General features: G+C 46.7%; 1 protein-coding gene across 2 annotated transcripts; it reads right to left on the bottom strand.

Annotated features, from left to right (window-relative positions):
• Positions 1–899: 899 nt before the first annotated feature.
• XAF1 (XIAP associated factor 1) lies at positions 900–10,564 on the bottom strand. Of its 2 annotated transcripts, none has more exons than XM_056338281.1 (8): positions 10,214–10,564; positions 7,460–7,595; positions 6,406–6,462; positions 5,371–5,623; positions 4,492–4,559; positions 3,887–4,219; positions 3,335–3,404; positions 900–2,413 (listed from the first exon to the last, which is right to left on the bottom strand). In XM_056338281.1, exons 1-8 carry the CDS (start codon positions 10,243–10,245, stop codon positions 2,394–2,396), a joined length of 969 nt encoding a protein of 322 aa, XP_056194256.1. In that variant the 5' UTR covers positions 10,246–10,564; the 3' UTR covers positions 900–2,393. The 2 variants fall into 2 exon arrangements, with proteins under 2 accessions (XP_056194256.1, XP_056194246.1); XM_056338271.1 differs by having other exon boundaries at positions 900–2,416; positions 10,214–10,563.
• Positions 10,565–11,458: the final 894 nt, after the last annotated feature.

Below are 11,458 nucleotides of genomic sequence, written 5' to 3'. Positions count from 1 at the left end.
GTTTGCCCCCCCTTTCCTGGGGGCTCACACGTGGCGCGTGCCCGCGCAGACGCGCCGCCCCCCGCCGTGCACCGCACCGCACCGCACCGCTCCGCATCGCGGGCCGCGCCGGGCCCGGGCGCGGGGCTGGCGGCTTGCTCTGGGCCGACAAAACCGATGCTTTTGTCGCGGTTAACCCAGCTGGGAGCCCCAGGCGACCGGCCCCTGCGGCGAGTGCCGCGGGCCGAGCAGCCGCGGGGCGGCGGGCAGCGGGGCAGGGCGGCGGGGGGTGCCGGGCCAGCCCGCCCCCGGCTCTCGCTCGCCGCCGCGACGCAGCGCAGCCCACGCCGGTACCGCCGGCAGCCGCACGGTGGCACTGCAGCACCGCCGCAGAACGGCCCGGCCGCGCTCCGCAGGGCGCCGGCCCTTCCCGGGTGGGCCGGGCCTCGCCGCGGCCGGGGGGAGCGATGGGTCCCGCTGCCGCCGGGCGGTGCCGGCCGCAGCCCCGCGCCGGGCTGTTCTAGGTGCAAAGCATCTTCCGCTGCGTCTGGGCGGCAAAGCTTTCAAAGTTCCTTCTCGAAAGGGATGAAAATGTTTTCCCCTTTCCCTGTATAAAGATTTAGCCAGTGGAATACGAGCGGCCTGCCCACGTCGTCTCCAAACTGGTTTCGCTTATTTGCTGTGAACTCTCTCCAGACCGTGACACGTTTACCTGCTTTCTTCAAACAGGCTTCGAGGAACAATACAGGAGGAGTTTCGGGCGGGAGCTGGTAATTCCAGCATTGCTGGGACCTGTACAGACCCCAAAAACCACAACACAGCAAGTTTACGCTTGTGTGGAGACCTCTCAAGTCCATTGCTGTCATGAGTATCAAAGAATAGTAAGACTGTTAAACTATGTGAGTCTAATGAGCGCAGAGTAAAAATGGATAAATTTATGCATAGAGTTATAGGCCTTTAAGGAACATGCTTTCACAGACCTTTCCTCTGCCTCCAAATATAGAAAACTGCGTTTCATAGCACCACATTCAATGTTAGACTTGCTTACCAGAAGTTCAGAACAATTTCTTAAAAGCTTAGAATAAACCTCACTGAGAGCACTGTCTCGGACCATGTTTGAAAAACCCTTCTTAAAACGTGGTCAGAGTACTCCTGCAAGCTCTCATGCAGTTCACAGGCACCGATCAGCAAAACACCCAGGACAGACAGGGAGTGAAGTCACACGCTCTTGCCCTTTGAGTTGCAGCATTGCAGATTCCGACTAATGAGGCCTGAATGCATGTAAGAAAAGCTGTTGATTGTTAGTCTCTGTGCTGCAGAGGTTAAGGGAGCCTCAGAAGCTGCAAACGCTTGCCAGGCCACCTGACCAGCTGCTGTCCTGCTCACAATGCTGGCAAGTACTATTTCACAAGGTTGGAAGTACTATTCTTGGAATGCCCATTGGTGCATTTCAGCTCAGTCTGGCCCATATAGACATGCCTAAGATATGCATAAATGAGCCTGGCCCCCCGCTGAATCACTGGAAGAGTTTATGAACTTGCCTGACTGCATCCCATGTGTGCTTGTGCATAAATGATGCAGATATCAACAAGTTTGGATCTGAGAAGATGTTTTCCAAATTGCAGGTCAGCACATGTACATCAGTTCCAGCCATTAGCTTGTAAGATTGAACACTGCTAAAGGTGGATGAGAGGAAAACAGTACCTTGTAGTAAAACCATTCTGTTAACACGTTTTATAGTGTTTACAGCTGCAAGATGCCAAGCAGCAAAGGCTGCTTCACAAATGTTCATGGATGTTAGCATAAGGTATCCACTGACCCCTGATGTTTAACTTCCCCACCATTGGACTCTTACCAGTTTCCATTTGTCTATCAGAAGATGAATCCCCTCAGTTATCCTTGCATGTGTCTGCAATCTCCCGAGACTAAGCTGTTTGTGCTAGCTAGGTTCAGTGGTTCACTGATGTGAAGGAGAGCAGGACTGAATATTTTTTAATTTCACTGGGTCATGCCCTGAAAAACACTAAGGTCTCAGCTCTCAGTAAGGGCAAGGGGAATTGGCGGCGCTCACCAAGACATGGACTTCTGAATTCCTTATTTCCCCCTCTCCCCTAGAACAAACATTTTTAAATAAGTTGCTCTCCCTGCTGAAGTGGGCAGAAGTAGTACATTCCTAAGCCAAGCTTACAGAGAAACACTTGAAATGACAACAGCTGTTGGGCCTACACCACTTTTACAGTTTTCTGGTGAAACGTTTTAAATGCCTTTCTTGATAAGTAATAAAAATCAGGTCACTCTTCATTCTTGATCCAGCGTAGCAAGTCACTTTTATTTGTCAATAAAGCTATTTTAGCCTTTTGCTAAAGCTGAGCTGAAGCTTCAATCTGAAGATGTGCCTTTATTTCCAGATTTATTCATGAGGGCTGTAGAAAGTCTTCTGTAAAAAAAACGAAGCCCAGTTATGAGTGTTTTTAAGTCTTCAGTTTTACAGCCTTCTTATGTCATCACTCAGTTGAACAATATAAAAAACCCCACAATGCAAGTCAAATAATCCGTGTAATGACCATGTACTTTTATTTCAAGACTAGAGTCCTGTAATTCAGAACAAGACAAACCCCCTATTTCTCACTTTGGTGCTTTCTCTCTTTAATTTACAAGGAGAGGGAAGTTTTACCGGGAGAAGTAATACCTCATTCACCAAACCAAGTAGGAAAAGGACACATTGAGAAAAACTGCTTTCAGTTTCACTTAATCAGTTGCACTGAGAGGAAACGATACTGCTGAGGAACTGAAAAGCAGAGGGGGATGTTAGCAAACAGAGAAGTGTTAAGATTCACAGCCTGTCTGGGACAGGGTAAAGAAAGAGACTTACTGCCTATGGACCAGTGCAAACTGAACTGCAGGTAACACCCAGTTTCTACAGAATATGTGATTTTTACTATGGAAAAAAAATAATTTTACTTCTTGTCTTCTGAAAGTATTCTTTAAGTCTCCATTCAGTGTTGGAGCAGACAGACCTGTGACAGAACATTTGTTCTGTGAAACCTTTTATGCTGATCTCTGCTTATAGTAGGGAAGGTACTGTACTGTACTGTCGTAGTAGCATAATTTGGGAGGCACAATACATGTTAGTCTGAGTCAAAAGAGTGAAAACATACTGGCTCTGAAGAAATGCTTGCTTAATGCATCCTCATAGGAACCCACTGTGTGTTGGAATCTAAAGAGCTTGGTGATATTCTGAGGATTAGCTTTTCTAGACACTTCCTCTGCAAAATATCCCATTGTTCCTATTAACCCAACATAGAATAATCCTGAATGATTAATTCTATTTTAAATTTCTGAAATTCTGCAGTACCTTTTTCTCCATGGCTTGATTTTTGTTTCATGCTAGCATTTTTCAAAGATGTCAAGCGTAGACATTTGATCTAGAAAAATATTACAGGATAATTTAACATCACATTCAATATGCAATCACATTCAGTAGGGAGACAACTGGGCCCCTTTTTCGGGATGAAAAATTACCTAACTTTCCATCTCTGATGCAGCTGAGATATAATCATACTATTCACTTAGCAGGAACTGTTATCAGCCTTCAGCAAATAAGGACAGTTGCTGAGGACTTTTCAGGATCTGAGATTAAAATTAATGGCTTGACTCATGGCTATCATTTTCCTAAAATTCAAGCAGACTACAGGCAACGGATCTTGTTTGTGTAGATGTGAGCGTAAGTAGTCAATAGAATTAACAAATTTCATGCTTTACAGAGAGACTGTACCTATGGCCGGCATTTCAAGAAACTATGGAATCCAGAAATGGGCAGTGGGACCCCAGGCAGTGTGGAGATTAGTGACCCTGTAGGTATGGCCCTCTGCATGTAGGAGGCAGAGCCCAACGTGTCATTTCTCACCTCATGTTTCTGAAGGGTTGGAAGCGGCAGAAGGATGTTGCAATGGGCACAGGTCACCAGCATGTCGAAACACTGAGGTGATGTGGGAAGTCCGCCTCTTGTGGGAGAGGGAAAGCCAATCTTTTTGTTCTTTGGAGGTTTAAGCAAGGTTTTGGAGGTCAATGGCTGGTCCCTTTCTTTCTCTTTGGGACGGACATCTTTCCACATCATTGCATTCTTGGAGCGGGAAGAGGGAGCCAGGGAGGAAGAAGACTCTTGTGGATCACTGCTGAGTTCTGAAGCTGACTGGCCAGCAAGAACCTTTGTCAGCTTATGAGCTGCACTGCACTTATTCTGTTAAAAAGAAAGCATGCATAATAAAATGAAGATTGGCATTACACCTAACTGTGTGGTGTGCTGTGATTTGTGACAGACTGAGTCATGGGGAGGGACAGTGGACAACACCTCACAGAGATGCTTCAGCTGAACACATTGTGTTGTGAAACTGTAGTTCAAAGAGCCAAGACACACTGCCCTTTCTTACCCGATATACAGCTTTTCAGAGAAATAACATGGCTGGAAATTAAGCACAGACCATTCTCTTGTTCAGTTTCAAATGAGCTTACCAGATGTTGGGAGTACTGGTCATCTGCAAATGACTTATTGCACTTCTGACAAAGATTGCCACCAGTACCTTCAGAAGGGGGGGGGAAAAAAACATTGAGAGAAGCACAGTACGAGACTAGTCATCTAGACAGGCTGCTCAGATCTACTTATCATCACTGATTCTACAGAAACACAGAATGCTGATTCCACCGGCCAAGAAGGAATTAGAGCTATGACTACATTTTGCCTTTGGCACCACTCAAAACCAATACACCATCCCCTCTCGCAAACTTCAGCTTTTGTGGAATTTGAAATTCCACTGCAGCTGCATGTTTTGGGGCTCAGGATGCTTCACTCCTACCCTGGCCTAGCTAATTCTGTTGCTAGGGGTTTTTGCTTTCTATAGCTTATTTTGCCAACCACTGCACCTACCAATGCCTGTTCTTTTCTGGAATCATTGACAGGATTCACGACTATTATTTTTTTTTTTGTTTCAACATACACTGCCCAATACCTTAGGCCTAATAAAGCTGCTCTTAACATCAAAAAATCAAAGTATGCACCATAGGCTTTATATATGAAGTAGGAGAAAGTTCTAAATTGTATTTTCTCCTGTGTGACAAACAGAAAGAGGAAGAAGTTCCACTTATTTTCTGACAGAAGGAATTTAACTTCCAGGATATAAGGGAGGCATAAAAGAACAGGCCAATGAGCTACCAGTCAGTGGAACCATCCTGGCTTTACAATAACCAGCATAATAGAAAGCAACACTTGGCCCTTTCATTGTGGTTGGTTAAACAATCCCCTCCCCCTACTGAGAACTGTAGAAAAGGCAGGAGAATTTTCACTGAGATTTAACAGAGTTGACCCAGTCTATAACAATGAGGAATTTTGCTTACCAGTGGGGTAAAGAAATGTCGCATTAGTGTGTGCTTCGCTGGCTTGAAAGTTCACATCCTTATGATGGGACAGACCACTGTTCTGACAAATGTCTCTGTGTTTGTTCTGGTCTTTGTACATGATGTATTTGTTACACCCCCAACACCACTCTGTTCGGCTGGCACAGGTGTTCAGGTGTTCCTGCAGCTTGTCGAAGGGCATTTCAAGCTCACAGATCTTGCATTTCATTGCTTTTTTGAGGCACTCCTTGGTCTGCACATGAATAGAGGAAATCATGCAAAATTTCCATCAATACTAAAGGAGGGCATTGGGTAAGGGCAACGAGTGACTGTTTAAGAACACCCTCCTTAAGGGGTATCTATACAACTAAAAGCAGGTTTAGCTGTATTAGGAGTTCACCTATCTAGGCTATCTTTAATTTAGGATGATTTAGGCAACATAAGGCAAAGTCAAAATAAATAGCAGTGAAGATGTTCTGTGTCGGTACAGGTTAGCAACAGAGCTGAAGCCCACCTAGAAAATTCCAATACTTCAGTTACTACCACCAGAGGAAGCCTACTGGTGTCTTCACTGCTTTGGTTCCTTGAAATGGTTAGACTACAGCTAGCATGCACAGACTGCTCCCACTTCCCAGCCTCTGCCAATTCTTTTGTGTATCTTCTCCTTAGTTGCTTCCTTGACTCTTGCTTTGTATAACCAATCCTTTGGAAAAGCATGAGTGTGGGGGCAGGATGGAAATATCTTTGAGAAGTCCTCCAAGACCATCACCTTTAGGTGCCAAGGATGAGAAGGAATAGATTATCTCCTGGAACAGACTTTCCCGTCCCAACTGGGCAGGCAATCACATATACTTATTTAAAAGAGGGAAAAGGTATGCCAAAACACTGCAGCTGTTGAAAGCTTTAAGTTTCTTCATGGTCCAAGACAGGAGTTAGGGATTTACATGGTTTTGCTGTTAAACCATTAGTGTGATTCCTGGTGGCTGGTCAAAGGGGTCAGCCTAGAAGGTAAAAAGTACTGCACTCCACATTTACCTCATGATGCTCCAACTGGTATTGCTGCATGCTTTGGTGACAAAGATTACATCTGACCTGCAAGGAAAACATACAGCAGTTCATTGGGAGCATAGGAAAATGATTAATGCTTTCATATGTCAATACAACTTCAAGCTGCTGATACGGTCTTCCTGTCATTTTCATCCCAACCACCCACAAGCTGTCAGTGATTTTTTGATTCTGTCCTCAAATTCCTGAGATTTTGAGGAAAACAGGTATCTGATGATTCTGCAGTAAGCTGTCATTCTGTGTGAGGATCCAGTTCTCAAAAGTACCCATGTGAAATGCAAAGTGTGATGTGAAACAGAGTACGTATTCAAAATTTTGACTGGGGTTTAACTTAAAACTATAGGTCTGATATTCAGCTAGTCTAAATTATAACAGCCCCTCTGAAAACACAGGAGGTACGCTAGTTTTCTATAGGTTTGCCATGAGAGCTATTCATGTGTTTTGCTAAGTAACTGAAATCAATGGAATTGCCAAAACAATAAAACTGGTAAAACAGATTAAAAAGTCATGCCTGTGTGTCCATGCTTCAGCATAGTATCTCTGCCTACAGGATTCCTAATGCTATACTAAAAATGCTATTGCCTCACTATATGAAGAGCTGATATATTTACTCTGCCAATTCACTTTTGTTAAAAAAGTGCACTGATGTCATAGCTTCATGCAAGCAAGGTTTATGGCAGATCAGGTACTCTCTGACTTCCTCTAATCAAATAATTTAACTTGCATGCTCTGGCTAATTCACAAGCACTAGAAGCATGTATTCATCCCTGATCTGTAATTTGTACTGCTGAGGAAACTGAGATACCACAGTGGAAGCTTTATTCTCTTTAAGCTGAGTGTGTAATAAGATCAAAAGGTGCTGTAACCAGGCCTGAAGGGTCATATCACACCCTTAGAGATTTTGTGGTCAAACAATAACAGAAGTTCAAATCTAGTTAATATAGAGCACAAAACCATGAACATACTACTTCACGGCTGGCAGAGCTTTTCGCTATTTGCAAGAATATTTGTAGCCATTCCTCACCTGCTTGTGTGCTCCTGCTTGATGGTCTTTCATATCCTTTTGGGCAACCGGTTCATCACATTCTGGACAGAGAGTGAGAAACCGCAAGCAGTGGGCCTCATGGAGGGAGAAATTGGCAGCAGACACATCTCGTTTACTACCAAGCACATACATGGGAAAGAGAGAAAATTAAATGAACTGGTGGGGTGGGCTGACCCTGGCCAGCAGCCAGGCATCCTCACAGCTGCTCACTCACCACCACCCCACCACATACAACAGTGAGATGGGGGTGGAAATAGGAAGAACAGAAGTGATAAAATTTGTAGGTTGAGATAAAGACAGTTTAATACTTGAATGGGGTCGAGGGGAACAAATGAAGCAAACGACATCACTCACCACCTGTGCCCAACCAGTCTTTGAACAACAGCCCCCTTAGAAGCAAATAAAAACCTGAAAAAACCTCCAACCCTGTTTTTCCTCTAATGTAGTTTTTATTCCTGAGCATGAGGTTATACAGCACTGAATATCACTGTGGTCAATTGGCGGGGGGGTGGGTGATGCAGGGCAGGGCACAGGCAGAGTGGGGAAAACCAGAAAACCTTTACACCATGGAAGCGCTGTTCACCAAAAGCCAAACCCTGCTGTGTTATCAACACTGGTTTAGCCACAAACACAAAACACAGCACCACTGGGGCTGCTATGAAGAAAATTAACTTAATCCCAGCCAGACCCAGTACAACTGGTTAAAATTCAGGTAGTCTGTCCCTAAAAACTAGAAACAAGCATTTGTCTTTCTGATTCATCTTAATGAGACATTTAGAGACTGTATTCTGTTACTCATTCTGTTCTGCCATATTACCAGGAATGCTTCTGAAAGGGACAGGGCTGCTGCTGGAGGCTCCTGGTACATTTGTCCAATTGGTTCAGGAAAAACTCTGGCTGTTGTTTACATTGCTTACAGATGTGGAAAGAAAAGAAGGGCCCCTCTTCTGGGTGTCCTCTAAGGCATCACAAAATTTACAGCTCTGTGGCTCCCAGTGGACCCATTTAAGGTAGCCCAGACAAGCAGCTGCCCTGTTCAGATGCTGAGATATACAGATATCACCATACCCTGTGGGTTCAGAAAGAGCAACTTCAGTTTATCTGAGAAATCACCTACTTGATTTCAATAGCTGATGTGTTCACAATATCAATGATAAGAATTGAGATCCAGTTCAACAAGGCTTGAGTAAGATCTCCTGAAGAAGCTTCCAGGTGCAAACTTTAAGCAGTGTAAAACTTCCATCGCTCCCCTTGAAACAGCTTCAGGATGACCGAGGTGCACACCGGCTGATTTTCTGACTTCCTCTGCCAGAAGCACTTTGGACCCTGATCCCGTGGGACCTGTCCTAGGATGTCTGCCTCACTGCCCTCACTTCAGGCTCAGAGAAGTTACTGCACCAGGCAACAGCAGGTGAGGTATATCCCTGTCATTTCAAAGCCTTTACTGCAGCAGCCCCAGGACTGTGCAGCAGGAAGTTACTGATGCTGAACACAAGAGTGATGCTCCTTAGGACTTGGCAGCTGGAGGTAAGCCCATGCAACCTTTCCAGCCTAGAAGAGTAGGAAGACTGTCTGAAAGGACACGGACCCTTCCAGCTCTGCTACTTCAAGGATATCAGGCAGAATACCTGATGCCATTTGGCCTTTCCACACTAGTCTTTGTTCCCAACTCTGACATCACATCTGGGCCACAGATCCAGCCTGCCCAACATAACTGCTGGTCACTCAGTGTTGAGGGAATGCTGGTATGAGGCCACATGAATTACGAACAGCCCAGCCTCAAGACAGAGCAACCACAGAAAAAAAAAACAAAAAAACACACCCTGGGGCACTAAACTCTTCTAATTTTCTTAAAGAAGGTTATGTTGCCTTAAGAAAATTTACTTTAGACATGAGGAGAGGCTTCTCATGATCATGATGGATAAGCAATGGAACGGATTTCCTGTGGGAATGTGTCATCTCTGTCACCAGAGTTTTTAAGAATTGGTTAGAGGCATCTATCAGAAGTTTCAGGCAAAGTGGGTCTGCCAAGGAGTCCTGTTGGCAGCAGTTGCTCTATTCGAAGCATCCCTTACACAACCTTTCAGACATAATGCACAGGCTTTCTTTGTGCAAGGCTAAGCACTGGTTTTCCTTTATGGCTAAACAAAATGGAGGCTAAGCTAGTGTTTAACCTTTCTAAGTTCGACTCTTTTTTTAATTGCAGTGCTTCGTAGTCTTCATTCATATAATTTGCCCAATGACCTGGCTACTAGTTGAGATACAGCAAGCTATGATATCCTCACGGCGCCTTTCAGCCTACTATTCTGAGATAGCCAATTACCCTGAAAAAAATGAATGTTTTATCACTTAACGGCAAGTACAGCAACAGAAAGAAACACCGTCCATGGGGGGAAACTGAGGCAGCTACTGGGTTTGGCACGGTCCCTGCACTAGATACTTCAAAACTACCCACAGTGATACTATGTAAAAAGAGAACATGCAGCATGGAAGAAGGCTATAGAAGGCACCTTGCTGGAGACAGCAAATCAGCAAGAAAGCAGCAACCTGGAAATCTGAAAATGCGTACAAAAAAAATTTTTTTTTTACTACTCAATGGCTACGTACACCCCTCCTGACATGTAGTTCTTCTTCTCCCTGTTACAGGAGACCTAGATAACATCAAAGAAAACCCTAGAAAACTCTTGAAATCCCTGCTCTTTGTAGGGGTGGAGAGGAAGAAGGATCTCTTACCAATTTTTGCAGAACCTGGTCTCTTCTGTCATTTTTCTTTTTATTCTGCTGGGTATCCTTTCTTCTAAGAGCAGAGAAGGGGAAAAAAAACCGAAACTGAAAGCCTCTGTTGCAGTAACTCCACCCCAAACAGCTGCTTAGCCAAAAATTCTTTAAAGGAGAAACAGCACCATTGCCGACAAGTACGAGCGTGAGGTTAGCTCGCTAGTCCTGGGAGGAACCACAGGGAGCCACCTCCCCGCTTTCCCACACAAGTTTAAATTGCAGTAGCCGGTGCGGGCCGCGGCCCGGGGCCACCCGAGGCAGGCGGGGAAGGATGGGTGTCCGCCGCTGCTGCCGCCGGGCCCGGCCAGCCCCGGCCCACCCCCGAGCCACCCCCGCGCCTGGCCGGCCTCTCCCGCCCACTGCAGGATACCTGACGCCGCGGAGCAGCCGGCGGGCCCGTGGCTCCCTGCGGAGGGAGGCGGCAGGCTGTGGGGTGGAGGTGGCCGCCAGCAGGACACTGCCTGGCTGCGTCCCCACGAGGGCCGCGGGGCGCCCTGCAGCCACCGTGCCCCCGCTCCTGGAGGGCAGTGGCGCTGGGCAGCCCTCGGGACCCGTTCCTGCCCAGCGCCTGCGGGGCGAGTCAGGCGGGTGTAGCAGCGGCACCTGCCCAGGTGAGCCCTGCCGGGAGCACGGCAGCCCGCCCGTACGCTTACCTTCCGGGGCCTCCGCCGGGAACCGCAACGTGGCAGCTGACCAGGCCGCGGGCTGGGCTGGGCTGGGCCCCACAGGGCCGCCTGCGGGCGGCTGCCCCGTGCACCACAGCTGGTGCCTGCTCGGCCACAGCCCTTGCCCGGCTGGCACCACCACGGCCACTGTCTTTTGGCTCGTACAGGCTGGCGGGCCACAGGGCTGGCTTGCCGTGAGCAGGGAGGGCAGAGGCACACTGCAGCCCCCTCTGCCTCTGCAATGGCGGTCATGGTGTGGCCTGTTGGAAAGAGAGCCCTTGAAACACACTAAAGTCTGTTTAGAGAGGTGACATGGTTCATTTTGCGCAGGGTGCTCGGTGGTATATTTCCACAAATTGAACACATCCACTAGGATCCTTCATCAAATATTTATACACCAGAGTTAAAAAGTTCCACCTAACAGATACCATTATTCCACCTATCTAATACATATTCATTGTGCTGAGCTAACCAAGTTTTCTGTGCTGAGTCAGCAAGAGTCTTTTACACCTCTGCGCAGGGGTCTCGGAGGGTC

Source organism: Falco biarmicus, chromosome 1 (genome assembly GCF_023638135.1).
Source record: "Falco biarmicus isolate bFalBia1 chromosome 1, bFalBia1.pri, whole genome shotgun sequence".
Classification (NCBI taxonomy): Eukaryota; Metazoa; Chordata; class Aves; order Falconiformes; family Falconidae; genus Falco; species Falco biarmicus.
Note: the sequence above shows the minus strand (reverse complement) of the source record. Positions and strands in the feature narration are given on the sequence as shown.